The following is a 22,213-nucleotide window of genomic DNA, read 5'->3' as shown; positions in this document are numbered from 1 at the left end:
GGTCCGGTCGATTTAATTGGTGGTTAATTTGCAATTTCCGGAAATTATTTACGATATTAGCAAGGTTTTTAACCGTTCGATCGAGGTTATTCTTTTTAAATTTAATGTAATTATGTTTTTTTTAAGGTAGGATATTTATGGTTATTATTTTAATTATTTTATAAATTCGGGAAAAAATCGCTTTTAACGTTAGGTAATTACCTTTTTATAATATAAATCCCAAATTTTTTAAAAAGTCGAAAATCTTTTGTTAAAAAATAATATTATTAGTGCTATTAGGTAACCGGGTAATAAGGTTAAAAGCGAGGTTATTTTTATTTATTTTATTTTTAATTCCAACTAATAAACGGAAATTAAGGTTTTAAATTCGTTCCAAATATTTTTTAAATCTTTTATTTGGTTTTTTACCGAAAATGGCAATTTGTTAAACGATTTCCCGTTTTAATATATTGGTTCGTTTTTAGGATAAAATTTCGGGTTTAAATTTTTTAAGGAATTTTATCTTTAAAATATCCCAATTTTTCCTAATTTTTATAGTAATTAGGTTTTTATACTAATAATTTGTTTTATTTCGCAAATTTTGTTTAAATAATATTCGGTATTATATATTTTATTATTCGGGTTTTTTATCCCTTTTTAGCAAATAAAATGTTTGGGTTTTTATATTTTCGATATAAATTTTAGGATTTTTTTATTTATTCCCTAGGAAAATTAATCCAAATGTTGGAACCATTTTAATAATATTTATATTTAAATTTAAAAAGGAATTTAAAATTAATTGTTCGTAATTTCGATTTTCCGGATTAATTTTTTTTGGCGTATATAATTGGGCTTGTATTTTATTTTGTACAATCGGTAATAGGTAATATTTTTTTTTTTATTTTTGGGGGTTTAAAACTTTTATTATCGGTAATAAAAACGGATTTGGTTTCTAATTTTTATATTTAAAAAATATATGTTTTTTTACGGGTTTTCCCATTTTAATAAATATAAAAATTAGGGATTTTTTCTTCCTATTTTTCCTAATTAACTTTTTTAAAATTTTAATTGATACGGGTAATAATAATGGATATTTTTATTTTTTTAATAGGAAAAATGTTTTAAATTCGTACTTTCCAATTTACCGGTATTAACGGAAAATGCGAATTAAAGGTAATATAAATTGGATTTTGTTAAATCGGTTTAAAAATCGAAAAAAATGGAATGGTTTGTTAAAAAAAGATTATAACGTCGTTAAATTGGTTAATAATCGCGTTAGGTTAAAGTTTTCGGAAATTGTTTAATATCGAGGTTTTTGGCGATAAAATCGATCGAAAATATTAAAAATAGGGTATAATCCCGATAATAGGACGATTTGGTCCTATTTTTGTCACTATAAAATAATCCGAATCGATAAAACAGAGATTACAACGGATTTTCAAAATTAGGCCAAACTGCCAGAAAGTGGGTTAATTGGAGTAGGTTTCGGAGACCAAATCCGAATACGAAAGAAACTAAATCTAGCTAGTGATTCAGGCGGGGCCTGTAGTGGATTTCGTCCGTTCAGATCACGGGATCACCACGTGTCAATTCTTAATCTTAACCATATTACCTACTAGTCTAGGTCTAGATTAATCTTTGTTTGCAAAACCTAATTGCATCCTGATAAACGTACTTGTATATATACAGCGGTATTCTTTTTTTTTTTCTGCTTCCCTCTTCCCGACGACCTGACGACCTGACAAATCCCAAATGCTCTGGGCCCTCGTGAAAGCAATCCGCAGACGGTGACTAGAAGCCATGGCCCCGTCCAACGACAGGAGCGGGGGAGACCGCGGCGATGGGATTCTTGTCTCTGTGGCTCGGTTCTGGCGGAGGTCATACGCTGCCGACTATGTCGGATTCGCAGCACTGTTGGCCGCCTACATGGTGGTATGTTTTCGTCCCTGCATTCCGTGGCGACTGGAAAACAACCCTCCTCCATACCTACCTGATCTAACGCCCCATGAAAATAAAAATAAAAAAACAAAAAAAACAGCTAGTCTTCTTCGTACAACCCTTCCACCGCATGTTCTCCATCAGCGACCTGGCCATCTCGTTCCCGCACGCCGAGCACGAGCGCGTACCCGTGGCCATGAACGTCGTATATGCGGCCGCGGTGCCGCTGGCCGTTGTGGTGGCCACCAACCTCGCGACGCGCGCCTCGGCCCACAAGCACCACGTCGCCATCCTCGGCCTGGCCATCGGCATCATCCTGACGACGTTCCTGACCGACGTGGTCAAGAACGCCGTGGGCCGGCCGCGGCCAGATCTCCTCGCCCGCTGCAAGCCCAAATCCGGAACCGCAGAGAACCGCCTCGTCGACTGGACCGTCTGCACCGAGACGCAGCAGCACCTGCTGCACGACGGGTGGAGGAGCTTCCCCAGTGGGCATTCGAGTTTTTCGTTTGCCGGGCTGGGCTACACGGCGCTCTTCCTGGCCGGGCAGCTTAGGATCTTTGCGTACGACGGGGAGAGGGATGGGGAGGAGGACGGCAGTGGTGCTGGCAAGATGGAGAGGGTGGTGTCGGCGGCGCACGGGAGGGGGTTGGGCGCGGCGCTGTTCTGCATGATCCCCCTGCTCGGAGCCACCATGATCGCCATCAGCAGGTGTCAGGACTACAGGCATGATGTCTACGACGTTTGCACGGGCGCGCTGCTGGGGTTCGTGGTTACGTACTGGAGCTACAGGCGGTACTGGCCGAGGTTGGGAAGCTACCGGTGTTCGGAGCCGTGGCCGAGCCCAGGGGCGGTGGAGGATCGGGGGAAGGGGTATGCTAGGATGCGGAGGGACGAGGAGAGTGCTGTCAGGGGAGGCGGTGGTAGTTCTGCGGGCTACAGTGGTGGGTACGAGATGAGGATCATGGAGAGATGATGGAATGTCATGTAACGAGCATCAGTCTGCCTCAAAAATGCTCTTGTCGTCCATGCCTTGGTTATATTAGTACAAATGGTACAGTACAGGCCTATTTTGCGTTTACTTGCAAGACATCTTGCAGTCCCGGGTTTCGCATTGTTTTGTTGGCCCATCCACCCCATTGGTGATGTGCTGTCTGTCTAAAGATTTGAAATCCCAATACTTCCATAATGTCATCATCCGCTCGACAAACCGTAATTTTCAGGCTCATTTGTCATCAGTGCTGTCATCCTTGGCCAGGTCATGCTCCTTCAATAACGCCGTGATCTCGTCTGCGCTCCATAGCCTGTGGTAGACCTTGCCGTCTTTGGTTTGGCCAACAGTGGCGAACTCGACTGAAAGGGAGGGGTTGTGTTAGCAGATTAAGGTCTCTTGTCATTAGGTGGGTATAGACGGTCTAAAGACCAAATGCAGACACGTACTCTTCTCACTGCTCAACTTGGTGGAGTCCATCGTCTTGCTCAAGACCTTGACGGCCATCCCACATGCCTCCTTCAGACTGCAGTCCTCCTTGTAGTCCTGCTTGAGCAAGCTCTGGGCGCTCGCGTTGTTGGCGCCGACACTGGTGGCCTTCCAACCGCCATAGTTACCCGAGGGGTTGCTGAGGTAGAGCTGGAACTGGCGCTGGGGGTCCCAGCCAGCGTAGATGAAGGACACTCCAAAGGGCCTCAGACCTCCGTGCTGGGTGTAGCCCTGCTTGAGATCGCACAAGCGGCGGACGAGCTGCTCGCAAGGTATGTCCTCATTGTAGGTAAGCAGGTAGCGCTGGGCGTTTTGGCGGGCGAAGTTGATGAGGATGTTGGCGTCGGCGGTCATGCCGGCTACGGCGCAGATCATGTTGTCGTTGAGAATGTACAGCTTCTCCGCAGACGTGTCTTGCTCCAAGAGCTTCGAGGTCACTTTTCGCTCGGCGGCCAAGACTATGCCGTCCTTGGCCAGGATGCCGATGGCGGTGCCGGCGTGGGAGATGGCTTCGAGGGCATACTCGACTTGGTAGAGGCGGCCTTCTGGGGAGAAGATTGTTGTCTATGGTGGCAGATGGTTTGTGTCAGTAAGCTTTGGTTTCGTGAGCTGGTTGCGAGGTCTGAGATGCATGTGGATTTATTTATTGTTGGTGGGCTGGTATTGTATGTAGGTAGATACCCCAGAGTTGTTGATATACCCAAATGAAAGGGGAGGGGGAGGGAGGTGCAGGCTGACTTACTCTGGAATCGTATCTGCGAGACATTGTGGATGAACTCGGTGTAAAAAAGAGAGAATGCCTGTTTCTCGACTACAGTGGAGGAGTATGCTGTTCGTGGGGTAGGTGGTTTGCTGATGGTTGGATGCCGGGAATATGGACTTGTTCCAACACACGCGAAAGGCGGCGTAGGTTTAGGCGGGCGTATGGCGGAGAGCTCCAGGCAATCAAGCACACGCACGTACGTACCGTTAGCATGAGTTAGCTTGTTGCTCCACCTTTGACTGACGCTCCCTCACCAAAGCCAAAGCTATTTCTGAATATGGGCCTTGCTTGTCAGGCCACAACGGGCCGATAAAGACGATAAAGGCGGGTTTATCGCTTAGGTCAGCAAATTTGTGTGGTGTCTTTGCTACTTATCCGTCGTTATCTCTCTCCGCCGCCCACTTTCTAGAGCCCTCAACTTCCTCCGTATCAACGATGATCAGTCAGTCACGTTGGACTCGACAACCAACCCCACGAATTGCAACATATCTGGGACCTCTGACTGTTTTCAAGCTCATGAAAGGTGTCGCCGTGTGTGGGCGACTCTGAATATACATATTTCAAACCCATTTTCCCGCGTCGTTCCACCTAGGTCGAGCTCGAAACCCTTGGGTTGCAGCTGTTGAACTAGCTACACTACATCACATCAGTCGCCACGCGCCAGCCGTTCGGCGTAACCCACCACCTCAAATTTCCTCAACGCGTCGGCTCTTGGCGGTTCACGCATACCTACCCAACCCCACACAACAACACCCAGTATTGGAGGGATTTGGACGTGATTTTATACTTTCAAGAGTCAACTGGGTTCCTCATAGCTTTTTCGGGGTTCAATTTGGCCCTGAGCAGGTGTTTCATTTGAATTTGGCAGTACGGTTGGCTTGCGCGAATTGGCTGTGGAGGAGCGAGCTTCCATTCCGTCGCCTTCCCCGCTCCGATCGTGTCTGGTGCCACTACCACCCATCATCAGGTTGAGCTGCTTGGACTGTGACCAATTTCTATCTTCTATGCCCTCTTTGCGTTCGTGAATTGAGCCTTCCTCAGTAGTCAATCAGTCGATCAGAAAAGCATTTTATGGACTATCTCCGCCTTTCGAGGACCCGGACGTCATCTACTTAGAGGTAGCTCAACTACCATGTCTGGTAAGCTTCCCGACACACATTGGACTAGGACTCCATTCTCGACGGTCGCGACAGACACGGTGCGAGTCTTGAGTCTAGATGGCCAAGTCGGCGTCATTTCCGACGAGATGGATATCATGTACTAACATCATCGTCACCAAAGCAGAAGCTGAACCCCGCCGATCGGTGCGCAGCACCAAGGGCCAACACAAAGCCCTCGACCAGCTCGACCAACCGCCAGAACAGCCCAAAAAGCGCGGGCGCAAGAAGAAGGAAGAGAAGCAGGAGGAGCCTGAGGAGATCATCCGCTGCGTGTGCGGCGCCACAGACCAGGACAACGCCGACCCCAACGAGCCGTGGATTGCCTGCGAGACGTGCGACGCGTGGCAACACAACGTGTGTATGGGCCTGAGCATTTTCGAGGAAGATCTAGCTAGTAAATACTTCTGCGAACAATGCCGACCGGCCGACCACAAGGAGCTGCTCGACGGCATTGCCCGCGGCGAGGAGCCGTGGGTCGACCGTCGCCGCGCGTACGAGGAAGAGAAGGCTAGGGAGGCCGAAGAGGCGAGCAAGAAGCCCAAGAAGGGGAAAAAGGCCAAAGCAGCCGCCGCTGCTGCTGCTGCTGCGGCTAGGCGCGCGAGTGAAGCCCCCAAGGAGCCGGCTGCCAAAGAGGAACGAGCTGGGACTCCTGCTAGTGTCAAGGGAAAGCCATCTCCTGCTCCTGCGGCGGTTCCGACCCCAACTCCCGCCCCCGTGCCTACGCCTGCACCTGCGCCTGCACCCGTACCTGCAGCGGATGCAAAGAAGGAGGCGCCTCCCAAAGCTGCCGCGTCCGCCGCCGGCAGTAAACGTAAAGCGCGCGATCCGGCAGATGACCAAACACAAAAGGTTTGTCTCTTCCACTCTTGAGCCTATAAACAATGGTATTGACCTTTTGCTAACATTTCCTTTGCAACCCAGGGGTCTGCCTCAAAAGTACGCAAGATTTCGGATACCCAGAGTGCACCTGTCCCGGCTGAGGAACCCAAGGCTAGTGCCGAGCCAGCAACATCCAAGCCAGCAACATCCAAGCCAGCCACCGAACCCTCCCCTGCTTCAGTACCGGCACCGGCTGTGGCTCAAGTTCCAGTCACAGCTCCAGCTCCGGCTCCGGCTCCGGCTCCGGCTCCAGCTCCGGCTCAGGCTCCGACTCCAGCTCCGGCTCAGGCTCCGACTCCAGCTTCAGCTCCAGCTTCAGCTCCAACCCCAGCTCCTCCACCTCCATCACCTCCTCGCCGCAAAGTCAAGTACGAGCCTCCTACGGACTTGCCGGCTGCCATCAGTGATCTACCCGCTGCACAGCAATCTACAGCCAAGGCTCTCAGGAAAAGTATTTCTACCGCATTGTCAGCCCTGGAGAAGAAGAAGATTTTCTCTCCGGCCGAGGGATCCACGGCAGCACAAGCCGCGGAGCGTCTTGCTATTCAGATCGAGCGTGCTGTGCAAGACACACATGCCAACACCAGCAAATATGCTGCTCAAATCAAGACTCTGGCCTTCAACCTCAAGTCTAACACAGACCTCGTCAAGGGATTACTTGAGAGCACTCTGTCACCTCCAATCTTGGCAACTATGACGACGGATCAGATGGCCTCGAAGGAGCTGCAGCGAGAGACGGCCGAGATGCTTAAACGTGCAGAGAAGCAGAGTATCTTGATCAGTGACAATGGGCCCCGCATGAGAAAAACTCACAAGGGTGAAGAAATAGTCGAGGATGAACCTTCCTCGGCCGTTGATGACGCGTCTAACGCCCGAATAAGGATCCGCGAGCCCGTTTCTGGCCCGGCGGGCCCGGTTGACAATGACCAATCTCCTACTGATCAAAGCGGAGGTGATGCCATGGAGGTAGAACTGCCAGCCGATTTGGATATTCGTCGTCCTTCACAGACTGCCAGAGAAAAGATGAGGATAGACACTCAATCAAGCGCCCGATCACCAAGCTTCGATATAAACAAAGTATTTTCCCAGGTCAAGTCCCCATCACAGCCGGGACGACGACTATCGCAGGCGGTGACTCCGGCCAAGGGTTCCGTGCACGACCCTGATGTCGACAGGATGTTGATGGGAGATGATGCGACCGAATCCGATGGATACTCTCCCACCGAGGAGACGGACCCAGATGTCGTCTGGGGAGGAATATTGGATATGCCCAACGTGGCGAGCGTGCCTGTCACATCAAGATGGGCGGGTGGTGGCAACCTTTTGAACGCGTACGGCAAGCCGTGGAGTCAAGTCTTTCCATCCAAGCTACATGTCCATGGTCGTCTGGACGAGGAAACTACGTCTGCCTACCTATGCGGCATGAGATGGAGGGCCGAGATGGACGTGATAGTTACAGGCGTATATCCAGCAAGGGACGATCGCAAAGCGGATTTTGCAAAGATCGTGTCGTATTTTGTCCAAAGGAATCGCTACGCCGCTGTCACCAACCCTCAGCCTGGCATTACGGCGACGTATCTAATTCCGGTTCTTCCCGACCAGCCTTATCCCGAGATAATGCTCAATCTTGAGGACAACAAGATACCCGAGAAGCGCACAGAGCCCATGCTCCTCGCTGTGTTTGTATATCAAAACCAGGCGGCACAATTGCAGGAACTCCGCGAGAAGCAGGCTCGGGGAGCAGCTTTCCCGCACCCGCAACCTCAAGGCACGCCGACGCCAAATTCAATGGGTAGCAAACCTAGACATTCCTCTACATCAGCACCGACCTGGTCGCCCAGCACACCGCAGGGAGGTTTTCCATCGACCGTGGCGTCTCCTTCACCAGGGACTAACGGTCTGGGGAGGGGTCAGTTTCAGCATCAGCAGCAACCAGCCCCCGGCGGACCGGCGTTTCCACACACAACGCAGCAGTTCTCGCACGTACCTCTTACACCTCATGCCCTGGCTGCTCAAAAGCAGCAACAGATGCAGCAACAGCAGGCTGCTCAGCAGTTGAGCGCAGCATCACCCGCAGCTGGTAACGCCACTGCGACAAACTTCCATGCTGCCGGCCCGCAACCGCCCTCGCAAGCCGCGATTGCGCGCGCCACCAGCATCCTGGGACCAGAGCTTGTTCACAGCGCGACAGCCCGGATGTTGCTATGTGCTCCATCAGCCAATGAGATGCAACCGAAAGAATGGGAGGTGATCAAGAAGGTGTATACTGAGAACCCTGGTACCAGAGATGACGCACAACTTCTCAGCACGCTACTGCACGACTATAACGTGAAGGAGCAGCAACATCGAATGGCAGCGCAACAGCAGCCAGCACGACCGCCGGTACAGCAACCGCCACATCCACAACAACAGCAGTCGAAGCCAGCGCCAGCGCCAACGCGTCCTGTGCAGCCACCACAAGCACGACCACCGCAACAACAACCGCAGCAGCAACGAATTCTCTCCCAGAAGCCACAGGGGCAGTCGGCATCTCCGGCGCCGCCCCCACAACAACCGGGCGCTGCTGCTACTACCGCCGCAACAACTCAGCCAGCGCCCCCACGCCCAGTATCGCAAACCCCTGTCCCTATTCCACACGTGCCACACACGCCACAGAATAAGCTTCCCGGCGCTGCTGCTGCGGCCGCCACCAGGGCGACGCAGACTCCGGTGCCTTTGCCATCGTCAGCTCCCGTGACTGCTCAAGCAACAGCTGCAGCAGCGTCAGCGGTCCCTCCGACAGCTGGCGGGGCGAAGTAGGACAACTCGACCCAGCAGCGGACGGGACCTATATCGATAACGCCGATTCCCATTCCGCATGTCCCGCGTTCGTCAATGCTACGGCAGTTGCAATCTCGTTCGGGCAAGTCTGAGGTTACAAAGAAGTAGGTATCATAATGAGTTTATGCTGTTGCATGGTTGTCATGTCTCGTCTGTACATTGGCAAGACGCTTACGCTTGTTGGATTTCACACGTTGGCTTCGCTTTATTTTTTGATTTCTTTTTACGGATTTGATCGATAGTTTATTCCGGATGATGAGCGAATTTTTGTTCGGAGTCGGCACTCAGTTTCCATTCTTCTTTTCTCTTTGGTACCCCACTGTTACTACGCAGTGGGAATAAAACCCTTGTGTATAAGGTTTTCTTTGATTGAATGCTTGGCCGAGATATCATAAATCTTGTCTTTTTTAAACTCGTCTTAGCTCAATTGGTAGTTTTTATAACTACCGCTGTTACGCGCACGTGCGGAAGACTTAAATTATGAAGAGCGTTTTTACTACCTCTTTGAGTGTTCGCTTTAACTTGCGAGTGGATTGGGCATGACAAATTGTTATCAGGCAGACCGATGCGTATCTGTATGAAGTGAAAAACCAAAAAAAAAAAAATAGTATAATATGAGCAGATTTATGTTGGCGAAAATTAGTTGGTACTTTGGGGTATCAATACACTTTCGAGTATCAATACGTTGGACCTGGGGTGGAACAAGTTAAAGATAATGCCAAGAATCAACGGACGTAACGCCAACAATGGTTCTCCGAAGCCGGAACCAAAGGTCTTCGGTACCGTCACCGAAAGAGCAATTTCGAACATTGACTTGGTCCCTTACCGATGTCGTCAGCTCTCCCCACAAGGACCAAATAACTCTTATTACCGAGGCGACGGACCCCATCTTGCGAGTCAGTTTTCAGGTCGTGCCTTGTGGAGTCAAGATACCGTATCCAACCCCCAAGCTATCCGGGGTTGGTTGGTTGAGTCTTTTTTTTTTTTTTTTGGTTTTTTTTCCGCTAGTCAAACAAATAACAAACACTTTCTCTCGTTATTAGTGATGCTTCATTTCGTATGTAAGTGACCGGGAAACTCATGAGATTGAGGCTAGTAACGAAATGTCTCGGTACAACCCAATGCTCAAAGACAAGACTGGTAACGCTCAATGTAAAAGAAGATATATAAATTGATGTCTTGAACAATCTTGGAGCCTTGATACTACTCAGGATATCACCTCCTATCTCTCAACCCTTGGTAAGACTGGGCGCCCCGCATGGCGATATGAACTGACGGGGACTCCGTTGAGGAAACATGGTTCTTGATCTTGACCCGGCCGGTTGGTCGGAGCAAGAGAGTCATTTAAGTAGTCACTTCCCTACTCACCGATCGCAGGACCATCTCTTTTTTTTTTCTCCTCTTCACCACCACCCTGCCACCCTCTTGGTCACTCTCGTCCAGACTACATCTAGCCTAGCACATCTTTTTGTTTGAATCAAGACACTCTCTTCCCCCTCCCCTGTCAACCACCACAAAGATGAAGGTTACCGTCTCCCTCGCCCTGGCCGGCCTCGCGGCCATTGCCAGCTCCTCCCCGTGCCAGGCCAAGCCCATCACAGGCAACAGCACGATGCTCTCCCACTGGCCCCCGGCGGCGGCGGCGTCGCTCGAGGCCATGATCAAGCGCAACGCACACACCGGGGCGTACGCGGCGTTCGACATGGACAACACGTCGTGGCGCTTCGACGTCGAGGAGTCGCTGATCCCGTACCTGGACAACAAGGGCGTTCTGAGCCGGGACAAGCTCGACCCTTCGCTCAAGATCATCCCGTTCAAGGACACCGAGACGTACAAGGAGTCGCTGTACAGCTACTACAACCGGCTGTGCGACATCGACTCCATGATCTGCTACCCGTGGGCGGCGCAGGTGTTTTCGGGCCTGAAGCTGCGCGAGCTCAAGGGCTGGGTCGACGAGCTCATGTCGTTCGAGGGCGGCATCATCAACACGACGCAGTGGGTCGATGACGCCGTCCAGCCCGTGTCCGTCAGCCGGCCCGTCCCCTTCCGCGGGCAGCAGCAGCTCTACAACGCGTTGATGGACAATGGCATCTCGGTCTACGTCGTCACGGCGTCCAACGAGGAGCTGGTGCGCATGGTGGCGTCGGACCCCAAGTACGGGTACAACGTGCCGCCGGAAAACGTCATCGGTGTGACCACGCTGCTGGCCAACGCTTCGGACCCGTCCAACCCCACGACGGCGCGCAAGCAGATCGAGGACGGCGTCTACGACCTCGAGGCCAACCTCAACCTGACCATCACGCCGTACCTGTGGACGCCGGCCACGTGGATGTCGGGTAAGTATGGCGCCATCATGACCTACATCAGCCAGTGGCGCAAGGCGGTTCTGGTGGCGGGCGACACTCCCGACAGCGACGGCTACATGCTGTTCCACGACGTCGACATCGCAAAGGGTGGCGTCAGGCTGTGGATCAACAAGAAGAAGAGCAATATGGATCAGTTGAATGGCATGATTGCCAACTACACCAAGGAGCAGACCAGCCTGGGACAGGAGGTCACGGCGGATAAGAACTGGGTTATTGTGACGCCTGAGGAGATTCTGTAAGAAGGGATCGAGACCGGCTAGATTTTATGATTTTTGATGGCTCTTTTTGTGTTTGGATATGTAAAAATATGCCATGGCGTTTTGATGGACGCTACAGGCATGGAAAGGTTATGATGGATGATAAAAAAAAAGAAATACCCCATGAATAGTAGAATAATCGACCACAACGATAAAAGTTCTGGTCTGTGATTGAAGCGTCCAAGAACAATTGATTTATCTGTGTGTGATATCGATGAGTACTGTTTTTTTTTCCTCAGTGTTTTGTTTAAGTGCAGGCCAGTTTGAATATTTGTAGTCAGCATGGGCTACGCGAGTCCTGGATCAAACGAGACGATATGAATTCCAAAAGCGACTTGGAGTTTTCACACTCCAATCTAGCCCAAAAATCCGTTCGTGACGCTTGATCACAGCCCGTCAACCGCCCTCCTGCCCACAGTCGTATTTTGGCTGTTGGTGTTCCCAGGCAACCAAACCATCCACTCCTGAAGGCAAGCTCTGTGTCTCCATAGTTCCTAGGGACTCGGGGCACATGTTGTCGAATTTCTTCTCATTTCCCACGGTGACTTCCAGGCGCAGTACCTCTTGGGACTGGGATAATCGAGGCGTTCCAACTTTGGCTGGTCCTCGAAACAACACCGTGAACCCGGCGCCAGTTTGACTCGCACCACCTGCTAACCTTATTGTGACCTTCCTGGCTGCTCGACTCGCTCGCTCGCCAAACCAGGCTCATCTCACCGCCCTCCCCCGCCAAACCTACGCAAAGGCAGCGTCCATAGCCTCCCAGCGCTCAGCCTGCCTCCTCCTCCTCCGCGCCTCCTCCTCTTTAGCCAAGTCCTCACTCGTGACGGCCCAGTCGCCCAGCAGCTCCTCCCTGGTGGGGACCTTGATGCTGCCCAGCCCCTCAAGGACGCGCCTGGCCTTGTCGGCAGCGGCTCGGAGGGCGGCCGTCTCGGCGCGGGTGCGGTCGAGGCGCTCCTGCATGGTCTGGATCAGCTGCTCGCGCGTCTGGTGGGGGCGGTACTCGTTTATGGCGTGCTCCATGTTCATGAGCAGCGCCGATATGTCGGCCACCTTGTCCTCGCCGTGCGCCGGCTGCACCGCCATGGCGCCCACCAGCTCCAGGAAGTTGAGCAGTATCGACTTGGCCAGGCGCTTCATGATCAGGGCGCGGTCGGCGTGCGCGGGTACGGCGGCGTCGGGTGGTGGCGGCGTCGGGATCACTCGTTGGATGTTTTGGTCCTCGAGCGTGGGGAGTTCGTCTTTAAGCTGTGGGAGAGGGAGAGAAAAGGGGGGGTTAGATTTGTTGTTTTTGTTGCCGGTTGTGGTTTTGTTCAATGAAAGAGGCGCAACATACGGTATATGTATCTCCAAACACTTTCCATTTGCCATCTGCTGGTTCTGCTGGCGGTTGAAGGTGCCATAGTTCCTCGGGTAGAGAGGGTAATCGAGGTGGGGGATCAATGCCGGTGGCGTCCTTGTATTCACTGCGTAGCTGCTGGATGCGTTCGATGTTTTGGGGTGTAAAGTCCTTCCAGAAGTAGTCTGGGGGCATGGGGAAGGACCTGTTCTGTGCTGGTTCCTCGTCCGCCATTTTGTGTGTGGTGTTTTTTTTTTTGTGCTGATATTCAGAGTGGGCTACCTAAGGTTACCTTAGGTGTCCAGTGTGCGAATAGAATGAGAGGGGATCATTCAATTGACTACCTAGGTAGGTGGTAGGTAAGGTAGGTGAGAGACTGAGAGAGACGATATGGTAGAGTGCTCTGACGCGAATTCCCAAGATCCACATTGTGAACAAATTGACAAGGATGTTGGAAAAATGATGCTTCTTTTGTTTTCCCCTCCCCACGCGCCCCGCCCCAGAAAGTTTGTTTCTTAAGGTACAGTAGGTAGCGCTTTTGTGGCTGAAGCTACCCCTGCTCTAACAAACAGAGACAAGACAGCTCCGCAAACAACAATCTGTGGCGTTTCTTCTGATTTTCTGTCTTTAATCGTTCGTGCCCGTTTTTGGCGTCTCATTTTCCCGCCCGCATGTAACCTAATTCCAAATTCAAATCACTATCAAAAAGATCGACATATTTCGCTTTCCGGTACCACAGCAACGATTGAAACCACCCATATTCGTCTTGTTCCTCAAAAACAGCATTCAAATATTCCATACCAATAAAATCAATTCCAAATGCCACCGGAATCTCATCGCGAACCTTGAAGAAAAAAAAAAAACCAACACATTTCTTTTTTTCCAAACCCCCCTTTTTCGAATTCACCCTGCCATACATACACACACACACACACAGAGAGACACAACCCGCCATGGCCGACGTCCGCTCCCTCCTCCGTCAGCAGCGGACCGCCCGCCGCATAGACCATCCCCACGCCGCATACTCGGACGCCGGCAAGCTGCTGTGCCTGGCGTGCCACGAACCCGTCCGGTCCGAGTCGCTGTGGGACTCGCACGTCCGCAGCGCCGCCCACAAGGCCAAGGCGGCCTCCAAGTCCATCACCGGAGGAGGAGGAGGAGGAGGGTCGACGACGACAACGCCAGCAGCCGAAAATCAGACACCCGCCACCTCGCAAAAGAGGAAACAGCACGAGGACCACGACGCGGACGACCGGGACGCACAGATGCTCGACGCCGCCGACACCGAAGAGGCGGCGAGGAGGAAGCGCAGCAGGATAGACGCCGCAGCTGCAGAACAAGATTACCCCACAACCACCACCAACAACAACACAGCCGCCGCGGCGGCCATGCCCTCCCCCGCTGGGAGCAGCACGCCTACGACAAACAACGGAAGCCAGAACAGCAGTAGTAGAAGCGGCGGCGGAGGAGGAGGAGGAGGAGGAGGGAGGACGCCGCAGAGCCAGACACATACCCCACCCCTGACGCGCCGCCAGTCCGGCACGCCCGTCCTCGGCGTCGAGATGCAAATGCCGTCGCGCCCAGCCACCCCCAACGCACCGCGTGATGGAAACACCGTCGGGGGAGCGGCGGTGGGACTTGGCGTCAGGCAATCATCAGCAGCATCAGCATCAGCAGCTGTTACTCCGGCTTCTGCAGCCGCACCCGTAGCAGCATCAGAAGAGACTGCCGGAGCGGCGGCTGCGCCGATCGACGAGGACGAGTGGGCGGCCTTTGAGCGGGAGGTGGTGAATGCAGTCCCAGCGGCGGCGGCGGCCGCGGCAGCCGACGACGGTGCCGTCATTAGCGCGGCGCCGATGACGGCAGAGGAGGTTGCAGCGGCGGCGAGTGAAGAGGACGGACGGGCGAAACGACGCGCTGCGGCGGACATCGAGCTGGAAGACGAGAAGGAGGAGGCCAAGCGGGCGCTGGAGGAGGAGTTTGAGGAGATGGAGGAACTCGAGGCGCGGGTGCGACGATTAAAGGAGAGGAGGGAGGCGTTGAGGAGTCGGAGTGTCGTCGGTCTCAATGCCGCTTCTTCTTCTGCTGCTGCTGCTGCTGCCCCACCCTTAAAGGTACCCAAGGCTGGAATTAATGAGGAACCTGCGGCTGAGGAAAGTGAGGCACCGTCCAAACCCTCCAAGGAAGGAGGCCAGGATGAGGAGGACGATGACGATGATGACGACGACGACGACGATTTCGAAAGTTTCCGGTTGAGGAGGTAGCACTCTTCTCGGATCCAACTCGATTTCTGTACTATATATGTATTAATGATACAAACGCTTAGGACAAAGGCGAAAACACAAGTATAATAATTCTACAAGCAGTCATTTATCTTGCCTTGACCAGCCGGAAGGAGACAGAGAAAAAAAAACCGACAAGTCTTTATCGCCATGCAATATACACACACACACACACACAAGTACAGCAGAGCGACCAGCACTCCGAACAAAATACAGCAGAAAGAAGCAAGACAAAACAGACCCTCACGCCACCAACCGATGAAATGCACCTTGACCTGGTCCCATCTAGCCCTCCCTCACCTCAACCCCATCACCCCTCGCGATCCTCTCCCAGAATCGCTTGAGCCTCCAGACCCTGCCGACCCCGCGACTCTCTTCCCATCTCCTGACGCCCTCGCCCCTCTGCCTCGCCTCACCTGTCCAACGCTCGACGAAGCCCCTGAGGCCGTCTTTGACCCTTTCCTTCTCGACGGCGCGCTTCTTGGCTACAAGCGCGGGCGCAACGCCACCCCACTCGGGCGGCAGCACACCACGGGCCACGAGGGCCTCGGGCGACGGTCGTGCCGCCAGCCGGCGAGAGAGGCGGATCGAGATGAGCGAGCGTGAGAGCTTTCGAGACACGACCGTCGTCTGCGTCATGAAGATGCGGCGCCCGATCAGGTCAGGGAGCGTCGGGCGGGATGGCGACTGGAGAAGCGGCGGGAGGATCATGCGGATGCGACGGAGACGCATCGAGTGCAGTATCGGCGACAGGGACAGTTCTCGGAGGTGGTGATTGGTCTGTTTGGGTTGGGTCGTGGCATTGTTAGTCAAGCTTTTCTGCAACACCAAGGCGAAGAACTATGGGCATCTGGCTCTGAGTTTGGTGAGTTGATCAAAGTCACCGAGCAGCAAGCATTCTAGTGAAACCAAGGTTATGCCGAGTGAACGGCAGATATATACTGATGCAAGTCAGTGGTATTGTGACTCAATTGCATGGCTTGCCATCGCCATCGAGACATAGCAACTTGGCTTGTTGTCTCTCAAATATCCACAGGACTAGGAACGTGGGTTATGTCAAGTCGGTCATAAACGTGCTTGTAACAGGGCACCAGATATGTAGAGTCAAAAGGCAAATGTATACGGCAACAAGAACTGGGTGGAGGAAAGTAAATCTCCCGGGAAAGTAAACAAGACGGTTTCTTGAATGTGGGCGCGTGGGAATCGCTTACCCTCGAAGTTGCGAGCAAGTCGCAAACCTCCAAGTAACTCATGATATGTAGCAAAACTTCGTTTGGAAGGTCGTCCAAGCAGTCGTTCCATTGGCCATATCCTTGCCGTGCTGAAGCCGACTGGTCGAGACAACAGCACGTAGCAATTTGACATTCATCGACATTGTGGCAGTGGCTGCCGTCGCAAAGTTGGCTTGGGGTGGGTGATGTGGGGGCTGTTTCTGGGCCACCAGGGGCAAAACATCCCCTTGCCTCGTGGCATCTTCCTATTTGCGGGCAAGAACCAGAACGAGGGCGAGGTAGCACACTGTCGCTATAGCCGTTCCCGCTGTACTGTCTGATACAGCCTATACATGTGGGGTTTCCGGATGTCGAAAGGGCAGACTGAAGCCTCCTGGGAAGTGTGGAACGCAGCGTGTTGGCTCCAGGGTTTGACTTGTTGGTGTCACGAACTGCTAGGCAGGAACCGTCAAGTGGAAGAGCAGGCTTTTCGATAGATGCTTCTCGACTGCCACTGGCGCCTTGCGAGCATGTTTTACCCGTCGCGCCATCGGCCTCCAGCGGTCCGGAGCAGTTGGCTATGGATCCTTTATCCCTGTGGACAGCATTTGCAGCTCTCTCAAGGTCCTTCCCTTGGCCTGAGCTGGAGGAAATATCTGATTCACGACTCATGTCTGTGGTTCTCCAAAGACCGGATCAGCCAGGCAAGCGAGTGAACACGTAGATACCGGCTAGGTCAGCAAGTACTGGTGATCCCGGATATTTTGCGTTCCAAATGGGCCAGCAGGGATCCTCGTGTAGGAATAGATGAACGCGGCGGCAAACGTCCGCCTCGACGTGTTGATGCCCAATCGTATGGTAAAGACAGACCCCTAATAAAGTGTCAATGAAGCCTGTGAATGCAGGTCCAGGCGGCACGGATCCGCCAGCCTCTGTGGAGGGTCGGTAAGTGGTGGGTTGCACGAGTTGACAACCAGACAACGGATGGTTTTGTCCGGCAGTCCAGACCAGAAAGCTGTGTGGAGATGGTACTTTCAGGCGACCATCTATGATGCTCGCCAAGCTTGGTTAGTGAGGCTGCAGAAATGGTCTTCGGGCCGGCTGGACAAGCAGTTTCCTTTAATCAGGGGCCGGCGCGACTAAGTTGCCCAAAGCAGAAGCAGTTGAGTCCCGTTGATGGAAGCGATTTAGGTAGAGTAGACAAAACGTGCTTGACACGTCAGTAGTAGAGACAACAGCGCATTCAACCTTGCTCGGTATGCTAAAGATCATCAGATATTAGCAAGGTTAGAGCAGTGAGGGGTGTTCGGTTTGTACCGGAACGTCAGTGTGTGGAGCTGCATGCATTTGGGGGCCATCACATTACCTGAAGTGTGGGATTTGGGATGAGGTTATAGTAGCGATATCTATCAAGTAAAATTAAAAAAAAAGAAAAAAAAAGAAGAAAGAAAAAAAGGCCAGATTGGGTTTAGATTGCAGGAATGATGTTTGACAGGCGCGGTCACCGTGATGGAAGCATCCGATGGTGTGAAGAACACAAAGATGAACGACGAAGTCGACAAAGACTTGGAAAGTTGGCAGGTTTGAGGACGAAGGGAGTGATTGTCAGATGAAAGGCATTGGCAGCGCAAGTTGATGCGTCGTCAATTGGGGCTCGGGCCACACCCAAAACTTGCTGCGCCGGATACCAAAACGAAAACGTCAGGTTGTGACAAGGGAGATGCCTGTCACTACTTCATGAGACAGACGAAAAAAAAAAGAAGGTGGGTGGATTCAGTCATTTGCCGCGCGCTTCGGTGAAGAAGTTCGATAAACTCAAAACAAAGTAGGTTTGAGTCCACTCCTATGTTAAGAAATCCCCACACAAACCTATCGAAATAGATGACGGGTCGACATCAGCAAGAGCGAAAGCGTGGGTGAGGTATGTAAGGTAGATAAGGTAGACTCATAGAAGACTTGTCGCAGTACATTCGAGGTCAGAGATGAAAAGTCGCGCTTCCAAATGGAAAACAGTCATCTGGACGCGTCACGGCCACACGTGAGTTGACCGAAAGGTGGGTCCGTCAGGCAGATGCGGGGCATCTACTCCGCGCTCAGGTCAGGTCAGGTCAAGTAAGTCTCCAACCGTTTTGCTTCTTTGATACCTACCTAGGTAGGTACCTAAGCAGGCTAAGGTAGCCATGATCAGACGACAGCGCGGCTCAGCACGTGAGCCTGCTTATCATCGTACCGCAAACCTTTAGCTCAGGTCGACTCGAATGTTTAGTGCCAAGCAGAGAGAACCAACTTTGATATACTATTTACTTCTTAATTATATATTTAGTCTTTGGTGGCGTTTATTAAAACATTTCAAGTGCAGGCAGTAATATACATACTACGTTGATTTGTTACCATTTGGAAGCAAGTTTTCAAACAATCAGTCAATTTTCCTGCTGAGCCATATAATCTCCATTTCCCGCCCAGTTCGCATCGCCAAAAGATGAACTGAAGATGCAAAATAATTCGGCAAAGATCAAATACAAGTGTACAGTATGTCAGTCTGCATCATCACTTGTAGAGCCCCCAGAAAAAGCCCCCAGACATTTATGGTTTTGTTGTGCTCGCTAAATGTGCCAGTGACGGGCCTTGAAAAGCGGCCATAGAATGCAGTGTCGACTCGCTTACGGTCTTAGTCTACTCCCTTTTCACTCCTTGGGAGGGTTGTAATTGTCACCTGCGTGCGTTGTCTCCCCGCGTCTTTTATCATAGGAAAAGAAGAGGAAGAAGAAGAAAGAAATAAAAGGCCCCATTTACGCTTTCCAAGAAGGGCATTTTTAACCTTGGCGCTTTGTCGCTTGGAGAAAGAAGGCTCATTCTGTATCTGGGCTGGTCTGACACGAATTTTTACCAGGGGGGCTCATTAGCATAGCATCACGAGAGGAGCCCAAACCCCGAGTAAACACTTACCTTACCTAGGTACCTACCCTACCCAATTATCGGTGGCTCCAATATCAAACTTCATCATATTCATCCCCCAGGATAAGGTACATCAAACCCAGCCAACCGCTCTGGTGGCACACCCGACAACAAAATGCAAAATACCCCTTCCCAGGTGCAAGGCACCCTGTCCACGGAAACCGGCATGCCAGTAGTCTTTTGAGCCCTGTATTTGCTGCCGCCCCAGGGGAATGTTCGGCGCCTTTTTGGGGGTGGGAACCAAGATCGGATCCTGCACGATTATCCTTGCTCACCAAAGTTAGCAAGCTTGCAAGGTCCTTTTTTTCTTGCCCTTTTTCTTGCACAACACAAAATCAAAACGGCCACGCATGGATCCACTTTGGTGCAGCTCTAGCGCCATTGAGACCGGTGAAGCTTTTTATCCTTGGCTTCAGAGTCTAGGTTCGTTTTTATACCTCGATTACACTGTAGGAATTCAGTGCCCAAGGGAAGGGGAAAAAAGAAGAGGATAGCTACAGGGAAAACAGTGCTACACTTCCCACCAAAGCGTGACACTCAGGTGCTGTTCAACTGTGGTACGGTGTAGCCAGTTCATGCCGCTTGCTTGCAGCGTTCTTCAAGACCTGTCGCTACCCACCAGCTCTTGACGCCCAACGTATCTGGACACAAACTTTCATCCGTAACCGATACCAAAGAGATAAACAAGAGGCTCATTAAAAGTCTATGCCCTTAACCATGTGCTTGAACCAAACAAAACAGAAACCATATCGTAATTCGAAGTCAAATTCAAACATTCCTGTCTAGGGGGTGTGGGCGCTAGGCTCGGCCCTTGTAAGCGATGACCATGTTTGGTTCGGCCAATGATACCGTGAATCACGTTGCGCTGAGGCTGTTGTTCTGACAAGAATCTGGCTAGGGCCCCCTGCTTGACCAATTTCTGTGAGTTGCGCATGGCGGATCTCCATGTGCCTCCAGAACTCTATCGATTTGTGGTGTGGATGACTTGAAAAAAAAAAGACAAGAAAAACAAAAGAAGAAGAGTGACTCGTTCATAATTCCGGGTCGTAAATTCGTGACGGGGCAGGAGTCGTTGGAATTGTGAAAGGGAGCAGCTTTGAAAAAAAAAAAAAAAAAAAAAAAGGACCTGCGGTAAACTGTGCACAGTCCCTCTTGCTATATCTGTTTGTTTATTTGTTTGTTTTTCCCGTGCAATTCCGGTCACTGGCGGCCTCCGGCCCGCGGCCGCAGGCATCGTGATTCGTGACCTTTTCTCATGCCGTCGACCGATCAAAACTCTTCGTTCTTGTCCTTTTCACCCGCGAAAAAAGAACACGAGAAGGGTTAGGAAATGCTTTCCCTCTTTTCAGTGGCCTTTACTTTTTCTTCGTGTTGGGAAATATCCCACCGTATGCAGGGCGGCTATTGTAGTCCGGAGCAGATAGCGCTTGGCAAGATTGGGTAAGGTTACATGTCTCTTACATCTATGACTATGCATGCATGGGGCATCTCAACAACAGAATCAAGAAGCAAAAAAAGAGAAAGAAAAAGGATACGCTTAGATCTGGAGAACTTTCCCACCCATCAAAAGTCGATTCGATGCTGCCGTGAGTAAAACCAGAGCGGTGCGGGATGCTTCGGTGCCGAATGTTGACCAGATTCATCGAGAAAAAGAATAAGCAATTCTCAATATGAACGTACTAGTTACGGAAGTGTTTGTTGTGAAAAGCAACACTCAACCGTTATGGAGTCGTTCTTCCCTAGTTCACTTCTGGTTTAGGTATCCCTATCCAGTATCGTGCAGTCCATCCTCCCACCGCCTGCTACTGACACAGCAGGATGCAGAACGGATCACTGCCTACAGCTCAACTGCCGCCTTTCTTGGTTGATTATGTACGGTTTGCACAATTTGCTTTCAAGTTCTTCAAAAAGAACCGATCTCTCAGTGTTGGACTTCGACAGCCTCACTGCAAAATAATCCCGGTAGGTTCCCGTATTGGTGTGCTACACAAGAGGCTCGTATCACAGGAGAGCATTGGATGTCTAGTTTCAACGGTTTAACCATATATGGCTGGAGACAATGGCCAAAATTCCTTGGAGAATCTCCTATCCTCTTTCTCTGCCTTTTCTTTCCCCCGAGGAAACTTTGATATCAGACGTAGCATTACATAATCATGGGTACAAGATTCAAAGATACGAGAGATGATTCATGACGAGCCTAATTCTGCGAGCAGAAAGGAATATGCAATGACTCAAACCCGGAAGAGCCAGAATGTCTGACCGAGGCAGCAAGACCGGCTCCCTACCGTGGACGATCCAGAATTCTACCTCCTCAAAGGTCGGCATGAAAAAAGACCAAGTGATGGCCGCAAGCCTGCGGGCTAAAAGACCAAATCTATCGACGTGCAGCCGCTGAAGCCATGCAGGCCCTTTAAGTATATTGACCGGTGTAAACGGGTGTAAGTTGTTGTGGGTGGGTACAAGCGCGTGTGGCGTGCGCTTGTGTGAGTGAGAATCAGTGAGTGTGTGTGTGTGTGTATTGTATATGTGTGCAGCCCAAAAGGTTCCCATAACTGCAGCGAGCCCTCAGGCTGGCTCTTCTGGTCAAGCGAGCCATTTTTGTACATCATGTTCACGTTTCTATTCATACACACAGCAGTGTAGAGAAACAAAAACAAAAGAGAAAACAAAAACAGAAAAAGGGACGGGATTGCCCCTGTTGTGATCTGCGAACCGTGCTCGTCTTGTAGCACACGGTCCACCTTCCCGTGTGTTCCGGAAGAACGAGTTACACACTATCCAAGC

General features: G+C 51.4%; 7 protein-coding genes across 7 annotated transcripts; 4 read left to right on the top strand and 3 right to left on the bottom strand.

Moving 5' to 3' along the window:
- Positions 1-1,605: 1,605 nt before the first annotated feature.
- Positions 1,606-4,414, bottom strand: PgNI_07934 (uncharacterized protein). Its single transcript, XM_031127938.1, has 4 exons — positions 4,140-4,414; positions 3,358-3,961; positions 2,034-3,270; positions 1,606-1,925 (listed from the first exon to the last, which is right to left on the bottom strand). The coding sequence occupies exons 1-3, from the start codon at positions 4,161-4,163 to the stop codon at positions 3,143-3,145; spliced, it is 756 nt and encodes a 251-aa protein (XP_030981199.1). The 5' UTR covers positions 4,164-4,414; the 3' UTR covers positions 1,606-1,925; positions 2,034-3,142.
- Positions 1,780-2,893, top strand: PgNI_07935 (uncharacterized protein; the record flags this gene model as incomplete). Its single annotated transcript, XM_031127939.1, has 2 exons — positions 1,780-1,911; positions 2,018-2,893. 2 exons carry the CDS (start codon positions 1,780-1,782, stop codon positions 2,891-2,893), a joined length of 1,008 nt encoding a protein of 335 aa, XP_030981200.1.
- An 850-nt stretch (positions 4,415-5,264) lies between the features above and the next one.
- Positions 5,265-8,998, top strand: PgNI_07933 (uncharacterized protein; the record flags this gene model as incomplete). The annotated part of the gene is made up of 3 exons (XM_031127937.1): positions 5,265-5,299; positions 5,445-6,169; positions 6,242-8,998. The coding sequence occupies exons 1-3, from the start codon at positions 5,293-5,295 to the stop codon at positions 8,996-8,998; spliced, it is 3,489 nt and encodes a 1,162-aa protein (XP_030981238.1). The 5' UTR covers positions 5,265-5,292.
- A 1,540-nt stretch (positions 8,999-10,538) lies between these two features.
- Positions 10,539-11,624, top strand: PgNI_07932 (uncharacterized protein; the record flags this gene model as incomplete). Its single annotated transcript, XM_031127936.1, has 1 exon — positions 10,539-11,624. One exon carries the CDS (start codon positions 10,539-10,541, stop codon positions 11,622-11,624), a length of 1,086 nt encoding a protein of 361 aa, XP_030981232.1.
- Positions 11,625-11,747: 123 nt separating this feature from the next.
- Positions 11,748-13,369, bottom strand: PgNI_07931 (uncharacterized protein). The gene is made up of 2 exons (XM_031127935.1): positions 12,979-13,369; positions 11,748-12,890 (listed from the first exon to the last, which is right to left on the bottom strand). Exons 1-2 carry the CDS (start codon positions 13,213-13,215, stop codon positions 12,378-12,380), a joined length of 750 nt encoding a protein of 249 aa, XP_030981195.1. The 5' UTR covers positions 13,216-13,369; the 3' UTR covers positions 11,748-12,377.
- A 565-nt stretch (positions 13,370-13,934) lies between these two features.
- On the top strand, positions 13,935-15,245 carry PgNI_07930 (uncharacterized protein; the record flags this gene model as incomplete). Its single annotated transcript, XM_031127934.1, has 1 exon — positions 13,935-15,245. One exon carries the CDS (start codon positions 13,935-13,937, stop codon positions 15,243-15,245), a length of 1,311 nt encoding a protein of 436 aa, XP_030981193.1.
- Positions 15,246-15,418: 173 nt separating this feature from the next.
- Positions 15,419-18,425, bottom strand: PgNI_07929 (uncharacterized protein). Its single transcript, XM_031127933.1, has 3 exons — positions 17,841-18,425; positions 16,475-17,735; positions 15,419-16,043 (listed from the first exon to the last, which is right to left on the bottom strand). The coding sequence occupies exons 2-3, from the start codon at positions 17,144-17,146 to the stop codon at positions 15,549-15,551; spliced, it is 1,167 nt and encodes a 388-aa protein (XP_030981332.1). The 5' UTR covers positions 17,147-17,735; positions 17,841-18,425; the 3' UTR covers positions 15,419-15,548.
- Between the last annotated feature and the right edge of the window lie 3,788 nt (positions 18,426-22,213).

This window comes from Pyricularia grisea (genome assembly GCF_004355905.1).
Source record: "Pyricularia grisea strain NI907 chromosome Unknown Pyricularia_grisea_NI907_Scaffold_4, whole genome shotgun sequence".
NCBI lineage: Eukaryota > Fungi > Ascomycota > Sordariomycetes > Magnaporthales > Pyriculariaceae > Pyricularia > Pyricularia grisea.
This window is presented reverse-complemented; position numbering and strand designations above follow the sequence as displayed.

Bases quoted from the DNA above. Each gene is read 5' to 3' on its own strand.
- PgNI_07934 (XM_031127938.1), bottom strand. From the start codon at position 4,163: ATGTCTCGCAGATACGATTCCAGA. The intron at 3,962-4,139 runs GTAAGTCAGCCT...CTGCCACCATAG, and splicing joins CTCGCAGATACGATTCCAGA to ACAACAATCTTCTCCCCAGA. The intron at 3,271-3,357 runs GTACGTGTCTGC...CCTCCCTTTCAG, and splicing joins CAAGTTGAGCAGTGAGAAGA to TCGAGTTCGCCACTGTTGGC.
- PgNI_07929 (XM_031127933.1), bottom strand. From the start codon at position 17,146: ATGAGTCGTGAATCAGATATTTCCTCCAGCTCAGGCCAAGGGAAGGAC. The intron at 16,044-16,474 runs GTAAGCGATTCC...CAACCCAAACAG, and splicing joins ACTTGCTCGCAACTTCGAGG to ACCAATCACCACCTCCGAGA.
- PgNI_07931 (XM_031127935.1), bottom strand. From the start codon at position 13,215: ATGGCGGACGAGGAACCAGCACAGAACAGGTCCTTCCCCATGCCCCCA. The intron at 12,891-12,978 runs GTATGTTGCGCC...CCTCTCCCACAG, and splicing joins TGTTTGGAGATACATATACC to CTTAAAGACGAACTCCCCAC.